This window comes from Choloepus didactylus (genome assembly GCF_015220235.1).
Source record: "Choloepus didactylus isolate mChoDid1 chromosome 23 unlocalized genomic scaffold, mChoDid1.pri SUPER_23_unloc1, whole genome shotgun sequence".
Lineage (NCBI taxonomy): Eukaryota > Metazoa > Chordata > Mammalia > Pilosa > Megalonychidae > Choloepus > Choloepus didactylus.
The window spans coordinates 3,845,730-3,869,213 of NW_023637590.1; the positions used below are offsets into that span (position 1 = coordinate 3,845,730).

At 51.1% G+C, this 23,484-nt stretch overlaps 1 protein-coding gene across 2 annotated transcripts in view; it reads left to right on the plus strand.

The window, feature by feature from the left end:
* The window catches only part of DGCR8 (DGCR8 microprocessor complex subunit), a 42,757-nt gene that overhangs the window by 15,015 nt on the left and 4,258 nt on the right, over window positions 1-23,484 (plus strand). For both annotated transcript variants that reach the window (XM_037823562.1, XM_037823563.1), the window contains 5 exons: window positions 9,463-9,660; window positions 9,836-9,937; window positions 10,534-10,632; window positions 12,038-12,120; window positions 23,375-23,475. In XM_037823562.1, coding sequence (XP_037679490.1) covers window positions 9,463-9,660; window positions 9,836-9,937; window positions 10,534-10,632; window positions 12,038-12,120; window positions 23,375-23,475 — 583 coding nt within the window. The remainder of the gene's footprint in view (window positions 1-9,462; window positions 9,661-9,835; window positions 9,938-10,533; window positions 10,633-12,037; window positions 12,121-23,374; window positions 23,476-23,484) is intronic.

Below are 23,484 nucleotides of genomic sequence, written 5' to 3' on the forward strand. Positions count from 1 at the left end.
AGCCCTTGCTTTCAATTCCTTGGGGCCCCTACCTAGAGTTGGGCTCGCCAGGTTGTATGGTAATTCTGTGTTGACTTCCTGAGGAACTGCCTGACTGCCCCACGGCGACCGCACCAGTTCACGTTCCCACCAGCCGTAGATTAGCGTTCCGGTGTCTCCACACCCTCCCCAGCACTTGTGACTTTCCCATTTTTAATAACAGCCATTCTAATGGGTGTTCAATGGTATCTCATTGTGGTTTTGTTTGGCTAGTGATGTTGAGCATTTCTCATGTGCTTTCTGGCTACTGGTATATGTTCTTTGGAGAAATATCTATTCAAGTCTTTTGCCCATTGTTTAATTGGGTTGTTTGTCTTTTTGTTAAGTTGAAGGATTTTTTTTTTTTGACATACACTGGATATTAATCCTTTATTGGGCATGTAATTTCCAAATATTTTCTCCCATTTTATGGGTTGTCTTTTTGCTTTCATGATAAAGTCCTTTGAGGAACCAAAGCTTTTAATTTTGATGGGGTCCCATTTGTCTGTTTTTTCTTTTGTTGCTTATTCTTGGGCTGGAGAGTCTAAAAAGCCATTGCCTAACACAAGGTTCTGGGTTTTCTTCTACGAGTTTGATAGTTTGGGTCCTTATGTTTCGCTCTTTGATCCTTTGGAGTTGGTTTTTGTGTCTGGTGTGAGGTGGGGCTCCTCCTTCATCCTGTTACAAATGGACACCCAGTTCTCCCAGCACCGTTTGTTGAAGAGTGAGAGACCGTTCTTTCCCAATTCAGCGGACTTGGTGGCCTTGTCAAAACTCAATTGGCCATAGAAGTGAGAGTTTATTTCCGAGCTCTCAATTCCATTCCGTTGTTCTGTACGTCTGTCTTTGTGCTGGTACTCAGGGTTTGTTTAAGTTAAACAAACTGTCAATAGCAGTTCTCCGTCTGTTATTGATTTCCTCTTCATTCCTTTGGTAGGAGAAGATACACTGTATTACTTCAATACTTTGGAATTCATTGAGACCTGTTTTGTGTCCTACCATATGGGTGCACTAGAGAAGAATGTGTACCCTGCTGTTGGGTGCAGCTTTCTGTGTGAGGGTCTGTGAGGTCTGGTTGTTTCTAGAGGATCATTCGCGTCTTGTATTTCCTTATTGTCTGCTTAGATGTTCTGTCCATTTAAACTGGTGTATTGAAGTTTCCTACTATTGTTGAGAACATCTGTTTCTCCCTTCAGATCTGTCAATATTTGCTTCCTAAATTTTGGGGCTCTGCTGTTAGGCCCACATATATTTACAATTGTTAAGTCTTCTTGTTGAATTGACCCCTTTACCTGTGTGTAGTCCCTTCTTTTTAAAGTCTGTTTTGTCTGGGATTGCTACAGCTGTTCCATGTGGTTGGTCACACTTTGTAATCCATTCTGCCAATCCCTGCCTTTTTGACTGGAGTGTTTAGTCCGTGTACATTTAAAGTCACTACCAATAACGCAGGGCTGGCTTCTGCCATTTTGCTCTTTTGTCTTTGTGGGTCATACCTTTTTTGACCTCAGTTTTTCCATTAATGACTACTTTCATATTTATTTGAATTTCTGTATTTTATCATTTTGCATCCCTTCTCATTCCTTTCTGTATATATTTTTCATATATTTTCTTTGTGATTACCATGGGGATTAAATTTAATATCTTAAATCTATAACAGTAGGTTTGATTAGATTCTGATTTAACTTCCATAGCACACACGAACACTGATCCTATACCCCTGCCTTCCCACCTTTTTTGTCATGCGTTACAAATTATATTTTTATACAGAGTATTCTAAAAGTATAGATTCAGCATTACTTTTTAGGCATTTTCATTTTAGAACCTTTAAGAAGTAAAAAGTGGAGTTATGTACCAAAAAATACAGTACAGTAGTGTTGGCGTTTGTAATTACCTGTGTGGTTACCTTTACCAGAGGTTCTTGCTTCTTTGTGCTGCTTTGATCCACCGTCTACGTCCTTTCCTTCCCACCTGAAGAACCCTCTGTCATGGCTTGTAGGCAGCTCTAGCGGTGACGCACTCCCTCACCTCTTGTTTATCTGGGAATGTCTTCATCTCGCCCTCGTTTCTGGGAACAAAATCTGGCTGGATCTAAAATTCTTGGTTGGCAGTGGTTTTCACTCAGCACTTTAAATATTTCTCCCTGCTGCTTTCTTGCCTCCATTGTTTCTGATGATAAATTGGCACTTAATCTTACTGGGATTCCTTTGTAAATAACTCGTTCCTTTCCTCTTGCCACTTTCAGAGCTCTCTCTTGCCCTTTGGCATTGGACAGTTTGTTATGTCTGGAATAGTTCTCTTTGAATTTATCCTTTCTGTGCTTTGTTGGGCTTCTTGAATGTGCATGTTGATGTCTTTTATTAAATTTGTTCATTTTCTGCTAGTTTTTCTTTGACTATTTCCTCTGCCCCTTCTCTCTCTTCTCCTTTAGGGATTACCCTTCCGGGACACTGGTGGTGTTCCACAGGTCTCTTAGGCTCTGCTCACTTTTTATTCTTGTTTTCCTCTGCTCCTCGGCCTGAATCATTTCACTTGTCTTGTCCTGGAGAGCACTGATCTTTCTTCTGCAGCTCCAGTCGGCTGTCAGAGCCTCCTGGGGAGTTTTTGTTTCAGGCCTGGTGCTCTTCGATTCCAGTGTTTCTGTTTGATTCCATGGGGAATCTCGAAGTGATTCTCCTATGCAGCCATTGTTTTCCTCCTATCCTTTATTCTCTCTCTGTGGTTTCCTGTATCTCCTAGAGCATGTTGAGGGTCATTTTTTAAAATCTTGGTCCAGCATGTCACAGTCTGGTCTTCTGCATTCATGGTTTCTGGGTTTCTGTTTTGCGCCTTTGAATGGGCTATCCTTCCCTGTTCCCTTGTTTACCTTGTAGTCCTTCTTGCGCTCTGTACATTTTATTTTTTTTTAGTTTTTTTAATGATTCAGTTTTAGTGAGATATATTCACATACCGTACAGTGACACAGCGTACATTCAATTGTTCACAGTACCACGATATAGTTGTGCATCTATCACCAAAATTAATTTTTGAACATTTTCTTTACCACACACAGAAAAGTATTAAGAATAAAAATTAAAGTGAAAAAGAACAATTTAAGTAAAAAGATCACTGGGTGCTTTTTTTTTTGCCCCCTTTTACTACTCATCCATCCATACACTGGACAAAGGGGAGTGTGGTCCTTATGGCTTTCCCAATCACATTGTCACCCCTCATAAGCTATATTTTTATACAATTGTCTTCAAGATTCATGGATTCTGGGTTTAGTTTGCTAGTTTTGGTATTTACTGCTAGCTATTCCAATTCATTAGAACCTAAAAAGGGTTGTCTATATTGTTCATAGGAGTGCCCACCAGAGTGACCTCTTGGCTCCTTTTGGAATCTCTCTGCCACTGAAACTTATTTCATTTCCTTTCACATCCCCCTTTTGGTCAGCAAGATGTTCTCCATCCCACGATGCTGGGTCCAGATTCCTCTCTGGGAGTCATATTCCACGTTGCCAGGGAGATTTACACCCCTGGGTGTCAGATCCCATGTAGGGGGTAGGGCAGTGGTTTTATCTGCCAAGTTGGCTTAGCTAGAGAAAGAGGGCCACATCTGAGCAACAAAGAGCATTCAGGGTGAGACTCGTAGGCACAATTAAAAGCAGGCCTAGCCTCTCCTTTGCAGTAGCAGTCTCTGTACATTTTAAACTTTTAAGGCACTGACTCTGGGACCTCGCCCCTGAGCCGTCTGTTTCTTGAGTTTCTATCCAGCCAGTGATAGGATGGGATTCTCTTGATTGCCAGGAGGGGCCGCAGCAGACAAGCCAAAGCAGTGGCGCCTTTTGCAATCTTGGCAGAGTTTTGCCTTCCTGTCTGGAAGATCAGCCCCGACGGAGCCTGTCTGGACCTTGCGAGCTGGCGTCTTTGCCTGGCTTTGTTCTTCCTGGCAGCCTTAAGCGTCCCCCCATCTACCGTTCATGGGAGTTTGACCCTGTCCTTCCTTTGACATAGGCTCTCACCCCCTCCTGAGTGCCGTGGTGTGATGGTGCAGGGAGACTGCCCCAGGCTGCTGTGACTCAGCCGTTGCTCACCCTGCTTTCGTTCCTCTGCCTTGGGGACAACCTTGGGAGTTGAGCCCGGACCAGTTTCCTGATTCAGTGCTGGGTTCCACCTGGTAGATTTGCACTGACATGCGGGCGTCCTGGGATGGGCAGAGGGCTCTGTCTCCGGGGGACACCAGGGACCCACAGATGGGCACGCAGGCTGCCCATGTATCCCCCGGGGAGGACAGGCGAGGGCACCAGGGGTTCACCTGCTGTTCTGCAGACTGCTGCTTCTTGAGTTGGCCTTTGCCCTCTTGCAGAAACCCTTTAACTGTTTTCCGGAGTTTTGAGGAAGGTGGCTCCTCTGGTCTTTATTTGTTGTTCAAAGATTTTGTGGGGGGCAGCACCTCAGAGTGTCCAGTGCCGCCATCTTGTCAGAGGGAAACCTGATTTCAGTTCTTTAAAGTTCACTGAGACTTGCGTTGTGACCTTGAATGTGGCCCTGAGGACGGTCCTGGTGCTCGAGAAGAACGTGTATTCTACTGTTTGGGGGTGCGGTGTTCGTATATGTCCACTAGGCCTGGCTCCTTTATAGTGTTATTCAGGTTCTCAGTTTCTGTGTTGATCTTCTGTCTAGATGTTCTCTCCATTGATGAAAATGGTGTATTGAATTCTCCGACTGTTACTGTAGAGTTATCTAGATAACCCTCAGTTCTGTCAGTTCCTGCCTCATGTTTTTGGGGCACTGTGATAAGGTGCATAAATGTTTATGATTGCTATTGCTTCTCGGTATACTGACCCTTTTCTTGATATTTAGTGTCCTTCTTTGTCTCTTGTAACTGTTTTTGACTTGAAGTCTTTTTAATCTAATGTTAGTATAGCTAGTCCAGCTCATTTGGGGTTGGTATTTGCATGGAATATATTTTTTTCATCCTTTTACTTTCAGCCTATTTTCATCTTTGAGTCCAACTGGAGGTGAGTGTTCTGGTTTGCTAATACTGCCATTATGCAAAATACCAGAAATGGATTGGCTTTTGCAAAGGGGATTTATTAGGTTGCAAATTTACAGTCCTAAGGCCATGAAATTGTCCAGACTAAGGCATCAGCAAGAGGGCACCTTCACTAAAGAAGGGTTGATGGCGTCCGGATCACCTCTGTCAGCTGGAAAGGCATGTGGCTGGTGTCTGCTGGTCCTTTGCTCCCAGGTTGTGTTTCAAAAATGGCTTTCTCCAGAATGTCTCTGGGCTTCTGTCTCTCTTAGCTCCTCTCTCTCAGCTCCTGTGTGTCCTTCCTTGTTCTCCTAGGGTGTTTCTCTCTAAGTGTCTGGGGGTCCTCTCTGAGCTTCTCTGGGGCAGACTCTGAGCTTCATCTGTTAGCTCAGCATCTCCATACGTCCTTCTGTCTGCATCTCCCAGCGTCTGACTCTGTGTCGTCTCTTAGCTTGTCTCTTAAATACTTCAGTGAACTAATCAAGACTCACCCTGAATGGGTGGGCTCCACACCTCCATGGAAGTAATTTATCAGAGGCTTCACCCTAATCAACAGACTCATCAGTCTGCCCCACAAGATCAAGATTACATTAAAGAACATGGCTTCTCTGGGGACGTAATATATCCAGATTGGCACAGTGAGTCTCGGAAACAACATATAATTGGATCATGATTTTGTATTTATTCTGCTAATCTGTTTTTTGATTAGGGAGTTTAATCTATTTTGAACGGCAAAACTTACTTCAACCGTTTTGTCTTTTTTTTTTTTTTTAATGTCTTACATCTTTTTTTGTTCCTGTTTCACTTTACTGCAGCCTTTTGTATATAGTCTTTTGTGGACACAGATTGATCCTTTCTCTTGTAGGTTTGTATTAAACAACTTACGTCTGTGACCTGCTAGTTTGAAAAGATTCCGGTTTAACCTCAGCAGCACACACTGCCTCTGCTCGCGTACCCCAGTTTCCCCCTTTGCGTTGTTCTTGTCGCACTTCATGTCTTCATATTTTGCGTCTGTTACGAGGAACCATGAGTACTCCGTATTCAGTTGTATCTCGGCCGCAGGGGAGGTGAGGAGTTGAGCGCACACTGAGGACTCGTTGCCCCTTCGGTTACTGTTACTGAAGACCTGCGTTTCCTCCTCTGCCCCCAGCCGCCCTCTCCTGTCCTCTCCCTTCTCCCCGAAGGACCCCCTTTGGCCTTTCTCGCAGGGCAGGTCTTTTGGTGATGAACGCTCAGGTTTTGTTTATCTGTGAATGTCTTAAATTCTCCCTCATCTTTGAAGGACCGTTTTGCCAGATAAAGAATTTTGGGCTGGCAGGTTTCCTTTCCGGCGCTTAACCGCATCATCCCAGTGTTCTCTCGCCTCTGGGCGTTTGGTCTTGAGGGTGAAAAGCCGCTTTCCTCCTGCCGCTTGCAGACTTCTCCCTTTAGCTTTGGCTTTTGTGTCTGATCAGTACGTGGAGCAGGACGCGGCTTGCAGTGGGTCTGTTAGGGTTTGTCCTGTTTGGAGCAGGCTGCGTTTTCTCGAGCGTGTGTGTTTATGTATTTTTTAAGAGTTGTGAGGCTTTTGGCCGTTCTGCCCTCAGCCGCTCTTTCTGCCCCTCGCCCCTCTCTACTCCTGGGGCCCCTGTGACGAGTGTGTGGGAGCACAGCTTCGTGCTGCCCCCGAGGCCCCTTGGGCTCCGCCCGTTTTCTTCTGTTCCTTCCTCTGTCTACTCTTGCCACTGTGTGATTTTGGCTGCTTTGTCCTCTAGCTTACGGACTCGTTATCTCGCCTGTTTGTACCTGCTACCGTGTGCCTCCAGTGTACTTGGACTCGCCATTTCTGTGGTTTTCACCCCCCAAGTTCTGTCATGTGCCTCTTTAAAGTTTCTAATTCTTTTTGTTCCCACATTGTTTTCTTAATATCCTGTTCACATTTGGCTTATTTCTATCCACATTTTCCTTGTGCTCCTTGCATTGATTTAGATTCATTTGAGCGTCTTTGATCAGTTGTTCCGATGTCTGTTTGCTCCCTTGAATGAGCCGTGTCTCCCTGCTTCTTTGTGTTGCTTCTCGTGTGGTGTTGCTGCTGGGCCCTGGGCTCTGCCCGTGTGCTGACCCTGAAGGGCTGTCCCTCCCTCAGGCCTGGGGTTTGGGGGCAGCTCGGCCGTGTGTTCAGGCTCCTTTTCAGCGCGTGCTCCAGCTTACCCCAAGCCGCAGAGCCGCCCGTGTCGGGCAGCTTGGGTTTCCTCAGGTCTCCTGCACCTGTCCTTCGCCTGGACACGTGTTGTCACTTTTAGGATGACCCTTCTCCCAGGAGAGGGTGTCCCTCCCTTGGCCCCCCGTCAGGAGTCCTGGGCTGCTCCTTGTTTTATGCATGTTTTCCTCCCCGCGCTGGGTTTGCCCACCAGCCAACCCACGCGCAGGTCGGCCTTTTCACTACAGCCCCCCGTTTGCTGGGCCTCACAGCAGCTCAGCTTTTCCCTGTTCCTGTGAGCTCTTCTGCCTCTGGAACTTCCCCGCCAGGGCACCCCTGCGACTGCAAAGCTGCTGCGTCTGACTTCCGGCTGCTTTCACAGGCATCCGTGTCCCCTGCTGTTTCCCGGGCGTATTCCTTTGAGTGCCTTGCTGCCTTTTGAGGGGAGCTGGGCGTCGTGGTGGCACATTGCAGCCGCTCTGGGTTCTGGTCCCCCCGGGGACTTGCTGCTGGTATTTGTGTGTCAGTTTGTGTGGTGACGCCTGTCCCTGCCCGTGCGGTGCTGACCCCCAACCTCACCCCCCAGAGGGGAGCAGCCTGGGCCGTGGCCAAAGTCACCTGGGGTGAAGGTGTTGGCAGCAGTATCCTGGGCACACACTGCTCCTCAGACAGATCCCGAGAAGTCGTGGCTCCTTTGAAGGAAGTTCTGGGGTCCGCGCTGGGTGATGGTCCTGGCCCCAGGAGGGCTGCTCCCAGCTGACCTGTCCCCCAGTTCTCTCCTGCCCACCGTCCAAGTGTCTTCATCAGCCCCCCAGCCTCCCCCAAGCGCCTGCTGTTCTGCGTGTGCCCTGAGGTTTAAAGTTCCTGCTCTGTTGGACATGGCGTCCCTCCCTTTCGTAAGGGCCCAGCAGCTCCGTCTGACCAGCTGCCTCTGGGGTTGGGAGTGGGACATGGGGGTGGGGGCGGCCGCCCGAGCACTTCCTACTGGCCTCTCCTGGCTTGGAGACACCGCCTCCCAGGCTGGGGTGGTCAGGGCCCCAGGATTCTCGTGCACCACACCTGGGCAGAGCCCCCCGCTGGGCAGCACTCACCTGGCACTTGGCCTTGTCAGCAGGCAGCTGGGGGCAGGACAGGACGTGCTGGGGGACGGGAGCTCATGCTCCGGGCTGCAGCCACTGGAGTGGGGTGTAGCAAGTGCACCGTCCCATTCAGACTCCACAGACGCTCGCCCTTCCTACCAACCCCCTGGACGCTCTTGAATAGATGCTTCTTCATCTGGTCTCAGCCCTTGGCCTGTCCCCAGAGGCTCCCCTTCTCTCACAGTCCCCCCATTCCCCAGAGCTCCCCACATGGCCCTGGTGGCCGCTGGTCTCTGGTTTACTCTTCGGACTGTCCCCTGTGCTCCTGGAACCTGCGTGTGCCTTCTGATTCTTAAAGCCCCCGCCTTCCCAGATGGGCCTCTTTCCAGGCCCGCCCTGCCTTTACACACACAGGAGTAGTAGCTTTTGTCTGTAATTCAGAAGTGGGAGCAAGTGTCTTTTTCTGCAGTGTTTCTGTTTTTGTGTTAGCTGAGATCTTCTGTGGCGCACGGGGCCCTGAATCTGAGGTGTGGGCGGTGGGGGGCGGGCAGCACCCAGACGAGGCGGACGTGAGCCTGGAGGATAGCAGGCGCCGTAAAGTGGGAAAGGAGCATGGAAAGTGGGCGCCGCGCTTAAAACAGGAAGGCCCCAGCTACCTCCTGCAGAGGTACCGGTGAGATTGCGGTGGATCCGCGCAGGAGGTGTGGAACGCTCCGGGGGCTGCGCCAGGGTTCTCCTGGGAAGAGCAGGGCAAGGGTGCAGCCGGGTGTGTGCTGAGCGCGGAGGAGGTGGCTGGGTGGCTGGGGGGTGGCGAGCAAGGAGCTCAGGGAGAGCCGTGCAGCGGACCCCGCGGCTCATCCCGGGCTGGCCGTGCCCACAGGTCCCTGTTGTCGTTGGCACCCACCTGCCTCGAGGCAGGGAAACAGGCCCACAAGCTCCTGGCTTTACCTTCCTTTTCCTTTTTTCATTTTGTGGTCTTATTCTTCCCCCAAGTAAGCTAAAAGGACATTCCAGAAACGGGTTCATGAAGGGACATTTCAGAACAGTTAGGGGTGGCCACGGGCGAGGATCTGCCTCCTTTCCCTGGGCGAGGACGTGTGGGTGCCCCGCAGGCAGAGGAGGCAGAACAGCCGTGCAGGATGTTGCTAAAGTGGCTCTCTGGTGAATCCCCGTCAGATCTCGAGGAGTTTCGGAATTACCTGGAGAAGCGTTTTGACTTTGAGCAAGTCACTGTGAAGAAGTTCCGGACCTGGGCCGAGCGGCGGCAGTTCAACCGGGAAATGAAGCGGAAGCAGGCGGAGTCGGAGCGGCCCATCCTGCCGGCCAATCAGAAGCTCATCACCCTGTCGGTGCAGGACGCACCCACCAAGAAAGGTGGGCCGGGGCTGCGGGCCCCTGGGTGGGCGGCTCTGCTGTCCTTGCTAGGGCGATGCCGTTCGAGTGTGCACTGCCTGCCGGCTGCGGTCACTGCACCGCCGGGTGGTTCCGCCTCGGCGGTGGGACCCCGCGCGGGCCCCGTGGGTTGCTGAGACGCCCCTTCTCGTTGCAGAGTTTGTCATCAACCCGAACGGGAAGTCCGAGGTCTGCATCCTGCACGAGTACATGCAGCGCGTCCTCAAGGTCCGCCCTGTCTACAACTTCTTTGAATGTGGTGAGTCGGTCGGGAAGAGCCGCACACGCCCTTGTGGCCAGGGCTGGGGCAGGGAGAGCGCGTGGCGGCCGGCCGGTGCCTTTTCACGGACCTCTTGTCTGTGGGTGGGCAGCTGCTCCCCGCTCTGCGCTTGTCTGCAGCACACGCACACCGCCGGCCCTGCTCGGGGGAAGCCTCCCCTGCTGGGCACGGGGTCCTGCCTGGCCCCCACTGTCCCCAGTGGAGGGAGCGCCTCTCCCGTCCCCCGGCCCGTCCCCTCCCTGGGCCAGAGCTCGTCTCCTCTTGGAAGCTGAAACCTGGGGGCCATTGGTTGCTTCTTGTGGTTGCCTCGTGCCCCCCACCCCGACGGTCCTGGGGTGATCCTCTCCGTCCTTCAGAGATATGGGTCCTGTCGCTGGTCCCCTGTCCCCTGGGCCCCTCCTGGCCAGGCTCTCTGCTGGCTGACGGCCCCGGGTCTCTGCACTCTCAGTGCGGACTTGCTCCAGTGGCCCCGGTCCGCTGTCACGAGCAGATTGTGTATGGGGTGGGGGGCAAGTGTGCGCACACGTCTTATGTCTTGGCAAGTGTGTTTTAAAACAAGTCATTTTGATTTTCAGAGAACCCCAGTGAGCCTTTTGGCGCCTCAGTGACCATCGATGGTGTGACTTACGGATCTGGAACCGCAAGCAGCAAAAAATTAGCGAAGAATAAAGCGGGTAATGTGCTTGTGGGGCCTCCTCAGCCAGCGGCCAGGGAGGGAGGGGCGGGGTCGGCGCCTCTGCTCACCGAGTCGCCTGTTTTGTTTTTCAAAATTACCTGCTCATTGGAAGAGAGTCAAATAGGGAAATAAAGTAAAACGTGAGGACTGGAAGGGGCCAGTGTCGCCCACCCTTGTCCCGGCACACACGTGCTTGAGCAGGTCAGTTTTCACACCCAGTGGGACCCGGATGAGCCAGGAGACGGGGGCAGGGGCTCGTCCCGCTGCCAACTCCTCCTTGCGGACTTGGGGGCTCCGGACAGCGTCTCCCGAGTCCGCCAGCCCCAGACCTGTGAGCCCCACGCAGTGGGTCTGGCCTTGTGCTGGGTTTTCCCTTGCTCTTCCGGCCGTGCCCTCTCAGTCCCCTTCTTCCCCGGCGCTGCTAGCCGGTCCTCTCTTCAGACACCGTTTTCTGCCCGGCATTGGGGTGGTTTGGCACCTTCTGAGGCCTGGTCAGCAGCCCCTGCGCCGCAGGAATTCCCAAGTTCCTAGCATGGCTGTGCGTCTGCAGAGCAGCCGGGTGGCTCCCTGAGATGCTGCCAGTGAGGCTATTCTTGCTTGCTGGGCTCCTGTCCCTCAGGGTCAGTCTCCTCTGCTGCATGTGACGAGGACAGTCGGGAGCCTCCGCAGCGTTTTTACTGTGTGTCCTCCCATCTGAGATGGGGCCAGGCCCGGGAGGAAGGCGAGGGGAGCCTGCGTCCGTTTCAGAGATTCTGCCTTACTCAGCAAACGGGTCACCACGACCGTGAGCAGATAATCTCAGAGGGGACTTGGTGTGGGGGTGAAGGCGTCCGGGGGTGTCACAGTGCTACTGTGCCCCCCGCGTGGGGCCACCTGCTCTCCTTCCTATGTGTTGGGGCCCCTTTCCACCCCCAGTTCCCTGCCTCCAGCCCAGAATACCTGATGGATCTCAACGCAGCTCTGTTGGGTGTCTGGCCAGCATTTAAAGCTCCACACGCTCGTGCTGAGCCCTCAGCCGCCGGCTCTTGCAGACACACACCCCCTTGGTGCCCCACTCCCCCTCCGCTCCCCTGGGCACCCGGGCCCAGTGTCCGAGCTGGCCCATGCTCTTGGTGACAGTGCCCCCTGCCCTCGCCCCTGTCCTCAGCACCCATGGCAGCTGCCCCGAGATGGCACACACCAACGACTCCTGAAACGCAGAGTTGCCCTCCTCCCTCGCCTGCTGCCAGTACTTTGGGGTGAAAGCACACGTTGCTCAGTGTGGCACCAGAGGCCACTGTGGCCTCCCCTTGCCCCGTTTCCTCCTTGCCCAGGCCGCCTTCTGACCAGCCCTGTGCGGTGGCCTGCACACAGCCCGCCCTGGAGGCCGCCCAGCCCTCACCCTTGTGGTTTTCTTTTCAAAGCCCGCGCTACGCTGGAGATCCTCATCCCCGACTTTGTCAAGCAGACCTCTGAGGAGAAGCCCAAGGACAGCGAGGAGCTTGAGGTGAGTGTCCTGGCCCCGCCTCGCCCTGTCCCCTTGGCTCCCACGCCGCTGGCCGCAGGGCGCGTCCTCCGTCCTCCAGGCTCCCAGCCCGTCGCCGTCACGTGCTGGCGTCTCTCGCTGGTCGTCCTCTTCGTTTGTGTTGGAGGCTTCCCCTTGTGGTTTTCAGTGGCTGATAAGCTGAGTGTGCTCTAGGAGCGCATGTGGGAGCAGATCAAGTCCAAGATCCGTGGCAGGAGGGAACCTCCGAGTGGAGGGTGAACGTTTAGAACGTCTCCTACATGAAGAACTGTTTAAATCGTCCCGTAATTTTTATTTAAATAAATGTGATTCCGTGTCTAAGGATTTGTAGCAAGGGCTTCTTCTACTCTAAAGGATAAATTTTTTTTTTAGAACAGCTTTATTGAGATAATTAACATACCATAAAATTCACCCTTTTAGTCTGTACAATTCAGTGGGTTTTTGTGAATTCACAGTTGTACAACCATCACTACCGTCTAGTTTCAGAATCTTGTCATCACCCCAAGAAGAAAGCCTGCACCCGTTAGCAGTCGCTCCCTGCTCTCCGTCCCCGGCTCCCAGCCCCTGGCAACCACAGTCCCCTTCCTCGGTGGATTTGCCTTTTCCAGACATTTCACGTGGATGGAATCCTACACTCGGTGGGCTCGTGGTGTCCTGCAGCTGGTCTGCTGTGCTCGCCGCGGGTTTTGTCAGTCGTGCAAGTTCCCTTTTACTCCTGGTTTGCTCGGAGCTGTTATCAGGAATGGTTGCGAAGGATTTTTTTGTCTGTATGAGAGATAATGGTCTGCAATTTTATTTAGTGATGTTTTCGTCTAGTGCTAGTTTGAGCATAATACTGGCTGTGTAGAATGAGTTGGAAAGTATCTAAGAATTGGTATTGGTTCTTCATACATTTGGCAGCATTTTCCAGTAAAGCCATCTGGGCCTGGGCTTTTCTTTGTTTGAAGTTACTCATTCTGTCTTAAAGTTAGTCATTCAATCTCTTTTACTTGTTATAGGTTTATTCACATTTTTCTATTTCTTCTTGGTCAGTTTCTGTAGTTTGTCTTTTATCTCAGGCTTCTTTCCATTTATTCCAGGTTATCTAGTTTGTTGGTCTACGTTTACTCCTAGTATTTCTTGTAGCCTTTTATGTTTTTGTGATGTTGTGATGACCCCACTCTTATTCCTGTTTTTAGTAATTTGCATCTTCTCTTTTTTTCTTGGTTAGTCTAGCTAAAGGTTTGTCAGTTTCGTCAGTTTTTTCAAAGAGCTAACTTCTGGCTTTCTTGACTATGTATTTTTAAATTCTTTATTTCGTTTATTTTTAATCTATTCCTTCCTTCTGCTAGCTCTGGCTTTACTTTTTATTCTTTTTCTGGTTTATTTAAGGTAGAAAGTTAGGCTGTGGATATGAGATCTTCTTTTTGAAGAGAGGGTTCACAGTTATAAATTTCCCTCTGTGCACTTCTTTAGCTGCATCCTATAAGTTTTAGTGTGTTGTGTTTTTGTTTTCATTCATCTAAGTCTTTTCTAAGTTCCCTTGTGATTTCTTCTTTGAACCATTGGTTATTTAGGAGTGTTTTCTTTTCACATATTTGTGAATTTCACAGATTTCCTTTAATTATTGATCTCTAATTTAATTTCATTGTTGTAGGAGAATATAGTTTATATGGTTTCAGTCCTTTTAAATTTGTTGAGGCTTTTTTTGTGATCTAATATATCAGTGATCCTGGAGAAGAGTTTGTATTCTGCTGTTGTTGGGTAGAAAGTTCCAGATGTCTGTTAGGTCTGGCTGGTTTATGGGTTTGTGGTTCACCTCTTCTAGTTCCTCGTTAATCATCCGCCTGGTGGTTCTTCCATCATCAAAAGTGGGGTATTGAGGTCTCCAGCTATGACTGTTGAGCCATCTGTTTCCTTCAGTTCTGTCCGTTTTTCCTTCATGTATTTTGGGGCTCTGTTAGGTGCATATGTTGATGATTGTGTCTTCCTGGTGGATTTGACCATTTTATCAATATGAAATATCCTTCTTTATTTCTAGTGGCATCGTGTGTCTTAAAGTCAATCTTTTTTGATATTAGGGCGCACACCCCAGCCCTCTTCAGACTACTCTTTGAATGACGTTTCTTTTTCCATCCTTTTGCTTTCATCCTTATTTGTGTCTGAGTCTGAAGTGTGTCTCTGGTGGACAGAATATGTTTGGGTCGTGTTTTTGAGTCCATCCTGTCAGGCTCTGCCTTTGATCAGAGTGTTTAGTCCATTTACCTTTGAAGTAATTACTGCTGAGGTAGAATTCATGTGTGCTACTTTGCTCTTTGTTTTCTTTCTTATTGTTTTGTTTGTTTTTGCTCCTCAATTCCTCCATTACTGCCCTCTTTTGTGTTAAATAGGTATTTTCTAATGTACTATTTTAATTCCCTTGTTTCTTTCACTGTATGTATTTTAGGTGTTTTCTTAGTGTTTGTCCTAAGGAATTCTAAACTTCATCTAGTCAGAATAGTATCATCTTAATTTCAATAGTGTATAAATATCGCCCCATTCCCTCACCCCTTCTTTTTGCTATTATGATCATCCAAATTATGTGTTTATACATTATAAGCCCATCAGAACATTTCTGTAGCTATTGCTTTAAGTGGTTGTTTGGGATACAAATGAAAATAGGTTTCTATTGCCTTTTTGTTCCCCAGTGTAGCTGCTCCTTCCTCGGCTCCTCGCTCTGCCTGTGGGGCGGAGCTGCTGCCCGGCCCGGCCTGAAGGACGGTGCTTCCTGCAGGGCAGGGCTGCGGGCCGTGGGCTCTGTTTTTGTTTGTCAGGGACTGTCTTAATTTCGCCTTCATTTCTATTGATTGTAGACTTCTTGGTCGATGGCCGTGTTCTTGGTGTGGGTGTCACTGCCTTCCGGCTCCTGGTGACGAGTCACCCCTCGCTGCTGTCCGGATTCAGGGTCTGTGCCTTTGACACATGGATCTCGGGGTAGATCTCGGAGCCGATTGTCTTTGGGGTTTGTGTCGATGGATGTGGGTGGCTTTTCAGTCATCGTTTATTTAGATACTCTTCTTGCCCTCTTTTTCCTGTCTTCTCCTCTCTGGACTCCTGTTGTGCGGGAGTTGGCACCTGGTGTCCTGCAGGTTCCCTTCGTTACTCTTCTCCTTCCTGTTGCCCAGACTGGACCACTCAGTCGGCCTCTGCATGGTCGCGGACCCTTCCTTCCGCCTGCCCGCACCTGCCGTCGCCTCTCGGGAACCCTGCATTTCAGTTCTTGTCCTTCCCAACTCCGGAATTTTTGCCTGGATCTTTGTGATGGTGTCTGTCTTTTTGTCGATGTTCTTTGGAGACATGGTTCTTTTAGTTCTTTGCACTTACTGTAAGTTAGACTTTAAGTCTTTCTCCAGGGAGTCCGACTTCCCCAGGGGCACCATCTGTTGGTTGCTTTTTCTCAGCGTGTGGCCATGCGTCCCCGTCTCTCTGCGTGTGGCCATACAGTCCTGTTTCTCGGTATGTCTCATAGTTTTTGTTGCAAGTCTCCAAGAAACCAGACTCCAGAAACCAGACTTCCCCTGTGAGGGGTTCTCGTTTTGCCTTGTCTGTCTGGAGTTCTCCTCAGGCTCTGCACCTTGCTTGTGCGCAGCTCCGCGTCCCCTGGGGCGAGACACGAGTGTGTCCCCCCTGTGCGCACAGTCCTGTGTGCGTGGCCTTCTAGAGCCCAAGTGTGCCAGAGCGCCTCAAGGCCCCTGGACACCCCACTCTCCAGCTTTTCCTTTTGACTTTCTCTGGCCGCCTTTTGTCTGCCCAGCTGGTGTCGCGGCTTTGGGCAGCTGCAGGGGGAAGTGATGCCCGTGGACGGGGCTGTTGATGCGAGGCAGCCGAGTCAGGCCAGGCCCTGCGACCGGGGCTTCCTGACAGTGGGCAGGCGCACTCCCCAGGGCTGGGCCCGTCGGGGCCTGCAGGCTCGCTCTGCCCCACTCTGCAGCTGCTGAGGCCACTGTGGCTCCGAGGCTGCTGGTGCTCAGGGCCGCCACGGCGCTGGGCCACAGGAGCGGCAGAAGGCCGAGTTACAGTGCCGCAGAGCTCATCGTTCTTACCGAGATTCAGCTGTTTTTGTTGAATAAGCAAACAGGTCTTAGATTGTTGTGAGCCTTTGTTTAATTTCCAGTTTCTTAAGAACTTTATTTTGATATTTTTTGCTTGTGTTTTTGTTGCTTTTGTGGAGGAGTGAGTATGTGGAGGCCCCTGTTTTGCCATTCCGGAAGTGCTTCCGGGTGCATTTTTAAAGTTTTCCAAACTTTGTGGACTGATCCTCATGCAGAATACAGTTACCTGTTAGTGGCTTTGTCAAGTTGCTTACACGATTCTAAGTGTTTTCCTTGGTTAATGTGATGTAGCTGGTTGTGGTCGGCCACAGACAGATTACGGACACCACTCGGAGCAGCACAGCTTCAAGGCCTGGCTCCTCCACGGAAAGGCACGTTTTCTTCGTATTGCTTCTGGGTGACCCACGTGGGGGAGCTGGCCCTCGGGAGGGGTTACAGGGCGCTTTGGAGAACCAGTTGCCTATACCCACCACCTGCAAAGACTCTTCAAGTGGGTTGCTGCAGGCAGTAGCACCTTGGGCTGGGTCAGTTCCGCTGCACTGTCCTTCCAGAAACGTGGCCTCGCCTGTCCTTTGATGGGGGCGGCTGAGACGTGAGCGGAGCCCAGGGGGCCCGGGGTTCGGGACCGTGTGACGCGGGAGGGGGCTTGGCCACAGCACAGCAGCTGGGCCGTGAGTGGGCTCTCCTGGCCCCCTGAGCTCCCAGCAGCCACTCCCGCCTTGCCTGTAGATATAAAGTTTACAGGAATTCAAGGGAATTAAGATGTTCTTGAGAGATTTTGACACCTTAAAGTCATTGAAAATTCTCCAAGGTAGGCAGAGCCAGGCCTGGGAATCCCTGGTTTCAGGGTAACATCCAGGAGCGTCTTCCTTCAGTGTGCACACACGGAGACCCGGCCCTGTGCGCGGCTGGTTGTCGAACGAGTAAACCACTGTCGCATCGCTCGGCCTGTCTGCGTCTCTGCGTGCTCTTGCTCTGGTTCATGTTTGTGTTTGATGTCATCGTGGTTCCACGAGCAGTGACGAGCAGCACTGGGCCCAGGCCTTTCCACGAAGCTTGTACCACTTTCTCCTGGTGTTTCATTGCCTTCCAGGCAGCTTGGGCTGGTTGGTACCCTAATGACCTGAATCGTCGAGAATCGAGGCACTAGTGACCAGGTTTTGTTGTTGTTGTTTTCCTATGTATGTTTTAATTTACCTGGTTAAATTCACTCTTCTTGGTGTCTGTTTCTGAGTTTGGACAAATGTATAGTGTTGTGTAACCATCACCACAATCCAGACCCAGCACACGTCCACGACACTCCCCCACAGTTCTCTCGTGCTGCCCCTTTGTAGTCAAGACTCCCCCAGCTGAACCCCCGGAAAGTCCTGACTGTCCCTGTACGTCTGCCGTTTCATATCCGTGGACGCACAGGCGACGGCTGTCTGCGTCTGGCTCCATGCTGGCCTGCACGTCTGTGGTCGCTTCCACTGCTGAATCAGGGTCCACCGTGTGTGCCTCTCTGCTGGTTCCTGCTGTCTCTTCATTCCCCCCCAGGGGTGTTTCCGACTTTGGGCCAGGACGGCTGCTGTGCGGGTCTGTGGTTGTGGGAATGAGGTGTTTATTCCTCTCGGGTAAGTGGACACCTGGGATGGGGTTGCAGGGTCACTGTCAGTACACAGGTAACCGGAACTGCCTCTGCACGCTTGTCAAAGGGATCGAAGGCAGGAGCTCACCTAGCTGCTTGCCAGCGTTCATGGCAGTGTATTCACCATGGCTGGAGGCTGGAAACAGCCCAGCTGTCCAGAGAAACAGACAGCCACTGCCTGTACACACCATGGAGCACTGTTCGGCTGCAGAAAGGAACGAAGGGCTGCTACCTGCTCCAGCCCAGAGGGACCTTGAAGACATGCTGAGCGACACAGGCTAGACCCCAAAGGACGAGCATTGTATGATTCCACTTAGGTGCGATCCCTTGAAACAGCAAATTCACAGAGACAGAAAGGAGAGTGCGGGCTGGCTCCCGGGGCTGGCATCCGGCGGTTGTGGGCCTTTTTGTTAATGGCTATAGAGAGTCTGTTTGGGGTGATGCAAAGGTTTTAGAAACAGATGGTGGTGATGGTTACAAAACATTGTGAATATAATTAATGCCACTGAAGTATACACTTAAAAATGGTTAAAATGGCAAATTGTATGTTAGATAAGTTTTACCACAATGAAAAAAAATCAGGTGGCCAGATCCGTGGGTGTTTTTCTCGGCTCTCCTCTTCATTCTGTGGGTCTTTGCGTCTCTCCCTTCACCAGTCGGTCAGGGTCTTGATGCTTCAGGCAGCGTGAGTCCTCCGGCTTTGTTCTTTTCCAGAAAAAGTGTTGGGCTATCCTGGCTCTGTCGCCTTTCCGTAAAGATTTTAGAATCGGCATGTCGATGCCTACAAAGAAATTCTGCTGGGAGTTTGGGTGGAATTGTTGGGAATCAGTCTGGGGAGAAGAGCGTCTTACCATGGACACCACACCCCTCTCCACGCACGTGGCTCCCCTTTCCTGTGCTTCACCGGTGTTTTGCACACAGCTCTGCACTATTTTATTAGATTTATATTTAAGCATTTCAGGTCTTTTTGGTGCTACTGTAAATAGTACTTTATTTTACTTTCACTTCTCCTTATTCATTGCTAGCGTATGAAAATACATTTTGTTGTTGTCGTCATTCATCCACTGTTTTAGTTTCATGGGCTGCTCAAGCAAGTACCATGCAATGGGTTGGCTCAAACTACGGGAATTTATTAGCTTATGGTTTGAGGCTAAACTTAAGTCCAAATCAAGGTGATGCTTTCACCCCAAAGACTGTGGCATTCTGGGCTGGCTGCCGGTGATCCCGGGTCCTGGGGTCCTCGGCCACACGGCCGTGCACTTGGCGGCTTCTCCCGGCCCTTCCGGGTTCCGCTGATGTTCAGCTTCTGGCTTCTTTGGCTTTCTCTCTCCGTCTGAATTTCATTCTCTTGTAAAGGCCTCCAGTCACTGGACTGAGACCCCTCCTGATCGACAGGGCCACACCTTCCCCGAGGTCGCCTCTGCAGAAGGCCCTCTAATCCACAGGGGCGAATTAGCCTTCAGAACATGCGTTTCTGGGGAACGTACTGCTTCACACCACCATATTGCCGTTGTTTCCTTTTACTTTGCTAAACCCTTTTATTACTAGCTCTAGTGGCTTTTTTGTAGATTTCTTTGGATTTTCTATATGCAGGATCATGTCATCTGCAATTAAAGATGATTTACATCTGCCTTTCCAATGGATGCCTTTTCTTTCTTTTCCTTGCCCGGTTGCCCCAGCTGGACCTCCCCATATGCTGTGGAAAGGGATGATGAGATTGGGGATCCTTGTCTTGCTCCCAGTCTTAGGGGGAAGCACCCAGGCTTTCACTGTTCTGTGTGATGTTGGCTGTGGGTTTTCCGTAGATGCGTTTATTAGGTTGAGGAGTCTCCCTTTATTCCTCATTTGCTGGGAATTTTTATTAGGAGTTTTATCAAGTGCTTTTTCTGTATCCATTGATACGATCATGCATTTATTTTCTTTATTTGGTTAACAGTTAATTATGTTGATTTTTTTTTTTTTAATTATATTCCTGTGATAAGCCTTACTTGGGCATGGTATATGGCCTTTTACTTATTAATGGTTTCAGTTTGCTAATGGTATATTTAGAATTTTTGCATCGACATTCACAACAATTATTAATCTGTAGCTTTTTTTCTTATTGTCTGATCGTAACATCAGGGCAATGCTAGCATTGTAAAATGAGTTGGAAAGTGTATCCTCCTCTGGAGTTTTTGGAGTTTTAGAGATGGTGTTGTTTCTTCCTCAAATGTTTGGTAAAATTTACCAGTAAACTCAGGCCTGGAGTTTTCTTCATGGGAAGGTTTTTAACTACAAATTCAGTTGCTTGAATACATATAGAGCTTCTCTGGTATTTTGTGTCTTTCTGAGGATCAGCCCATCTTCTCCCACTTGTGGGGGTTGTGGAGGCTGGTGTTGGGTGTTGGGTCTGTGGAGGCCAGTGTTGGGTGTTGGGTATTGGGGTTGTGGAGGCTGGTGTTGGGTGTTGGTTCTCTGGAGGCCGGTGTTGGGTGTTGGGTTGTGGAGGCTGGTGTTGGGTGTTGGTTCTGCGGAGGCTGGTGTTGGGTGTTGGGTTGTGGAGGCTGGTGTTGGGTGTTGGTTCTGCGGAGGCTGGTGTTGGGTGTTGGTTCTGCGGAGGCTGGTGTTGGGTGTTGGTTCTGCGGAGGCTGGTGTTGGGTGTTGGGTGTGCGGAGGCTGGTGTTGGGTGTTGGGTGTGCGGAGGCCGGTGTTGGGTGTTGGTTCTGCGGAGGCTGGTGTTGGGTGTTGGGTTGTGGAGGCCGGTGTTGGGTGTTGGTTCTGCGGAGGCCGGTGTTGGGTGTTGGTTCTGCGGAGGCCGGTGTTGGGTGTTGGGCCTGTGGAGGCCGGTGTTGGGTGTTGGTTCTCTGGAGGCTGGTGTTGGGTGTTGGGTCCGCGGAGGCCGGTGTTGGGTGTTGGGTCCGCGGAGGCTGGTGTTGGGTGTTGGGTGTGCGGAGGCTGGTGTTGGGTGTTGGGTGTGCGGAGGCTGGTGTTGGGTGTTGGGTTGCGGAGGCTGGTGTTGGGTGTTGGGTCTGTGGAGGCCGGTGTTGGGTGTTGGTTCTCTGGAGGCTGGTGTTGGGTGTTGGGTTGTGGAGGCTGGTGTTGGGTGCGGGCCGTCTGTGGTGTCCCTCTGGTTCCTCTGGTGTCGGCTGGATGCTAGTCCCCCAGTGCTGTTGGCAGAGATGACAGTAGTTTGTCTGAGGGTGACTTCTGCCTGTCGTGCTCTCAGGACCTGGGCTCTCCACGCTTCCCTGGTCGGTTCACCATCAGTGACTTTTGCGGGGCCTGTGGGGATTCAGCACAGGCGGTGTGGCCAGGGGGCTCGGCTGGCTGCCTGGGTGTGGGTCTTGCGCGGAGACTGCGTGTGCACGCTCTCCTCGAGTGTGGGATCTGTGGACCGTGCCAGGCCCATTGCTCAGCCTGCCGCCTGCCCACTCGGTCGGAGACGGGATCTCCATGGCCTGGCTGCCTGGCTGGCCTTTGGGGGTGACCTCGGCCGTGACGTCTGGGTGAGGAGCTCTCCCTGGAAACAGCTGCTGGCTGACGACCGAAGTGGGTGCTCGGGCCTGGAGGTATTTCCCAGGGACTTGTGTGAAGACAGGGGCCCGGCGGCGCTGCCCCCGGGGGAGTTCACTCACTGGGGCAGCAGTGCTCAGCCGCTCCCCGCCCTCCTGTGGAGATGCTGGGATCCCTGGGTCCCACGCTTTCTCCGGGACAGGCCCTCTCGCCTCGGCCGCAGGGCTGCAGACCTCAAGAACGGGCCATGGGCCAGCGCTGCAGGGCGGGCGGCCCGGCTGCTTCCTGTCTGCTGTGAGCCCCTGATTCGTCTTAATTCCCAGCTGGGCAGAGCTCACCCTTCTCCAGATCTCGGGGCCCTGATCCCGAGGGGGCTAGGTGGGGTGCAGGTCTCGGGTGATGCCAAGGACAGTGTGGGGGCGCGGGGCGGGTGGGGCTTCCCACAGGGCCGCCACTGGCTGCCGCCTTCCGTCTCCGGCTGCCCTTTTCCCGTCAGGGCTCCTCTCTTTGCACCTCAAACCTGTGATCCCTGTTAGAAAGGGCCTGCACCTCATCAGCTCAGGGCTCAGTGGGTTTGGGCTTCATCAGGTGACCTCCCACTCAAATCAGTGTATAGAACAGACGATGGTTTAAAAGTAAAGAGCACTCAAGAGTTCACCTTGAACACATTTTTACTAAAGGAGCACTTCAGGTAAAAGGAACAAGTTTATAATGTAACAATTAATTGATACATCACCAAGCCTGGTAGCCCCCACTCCTCCAGACACAGCCGGACATGAGATCAGAGAGCTCCCCTCGTCTCGGTGACAGAGAGTTTACAGCATCTTGATTTAGAGTCATTTTCCATTTTTATATTAAATGATGCTTCATGACCACGAATGTCTCACGAAGCAAAGCATCTCGATCCAGGAGCTGTTCAATATCAAAGGAAGGTATCCACGTTATCAGAGACTTAGCCTTGAATGCCTGTAAAACTCTATTGATAATATTTTTACTAATTAAGCTATCATTTCTGTAAGAGCAATATAACATACTTTTACTTGTATAAAAATTAGAAAAGAGATTACTATTCCCTCTCTCTAACTTGTTAATATAGTTTTTTTATTCTATTCTATTGATTAGTTCAGCCATTACATCATATTGATAAACATACACTTGATTGGACTGTATTCAACCTTGCTACATTATTTACGATTTCTCTGTGATTAAAGTAGCAGCTGCAGCCCATCCTGTTTCCACAGAGGCCCAGGGGATTGCATGTTATCTGTATCTAAGAGGGCTGAGAGGGCCTTTCTGCTTTCTTGAGAATAGTCACAGTTCTTTTAACTGTTTAGCTTCTCCCTCAGTATAACTTTCTAATATGGGACTCGAAGGATAGGAAACATCTCTGAGGCCTCTCCACCTTTTATCATTTGGAAATTGTACTTGAGTGTTTTTAGGTAAAAGTTCTGTTAAACATGCATCTATGTCAGAAGGAATAACTGGTTCTTCCCCATTGGGACAGAAAGTGTCAGGTGGTCGCAGCACGGACAGGAGACAGCGTCCTCATTGTCAGGCTCCTCGGGGGAGAGACGACCCTGCGACACCTCCCTCGGCTGGTTGCCTTGCTTCCTGTGGCCCTCTGTCTAAGCGTTCTCTGGTTGGAGGAAGTGACTCCGAGCCAGGGTGACTCCCTGTGTGAGAGCCCAAGTCCAGCCAGCGTGTCTTCCCTGCCCCCTGGGCTCCCGGGCACGCCTCTGCTGCCAGGATTGTCAGACCCCATGTTTGTATCTGGTTCACCTTCTCTCTTTTATTATTATGTTTATGACTGTCTAAAGTTTTTCTCCTCCAGTTATTTGTCTTTGGGTTTCTGATGATATGTCCCTTGTTGATCAAATCAGACTCAGAAAAGGCGCCCTGGGCCTCGTGGGGTGCAGCTGGACAGCAGGGGCCCACTGGCCTTCAGTCCCCTGGAACCGAGGAGGCAGCGGGGCGTGGGCCGCGGGCCGCCCTCGGGAGGGACACGCCGTGCGGTCTGGGGCTCAGGGGTGCTGGCCTTGTCTTGCAGTATTTTAACCACATCAGCATCGAGGACTCACGGGTCTACGAGCTGACCAGCAAGGCTGGGCTGCTGTCCCCCTACCAGATCCTGCACGAGTGCCTTAAGAGGTGAGGCAG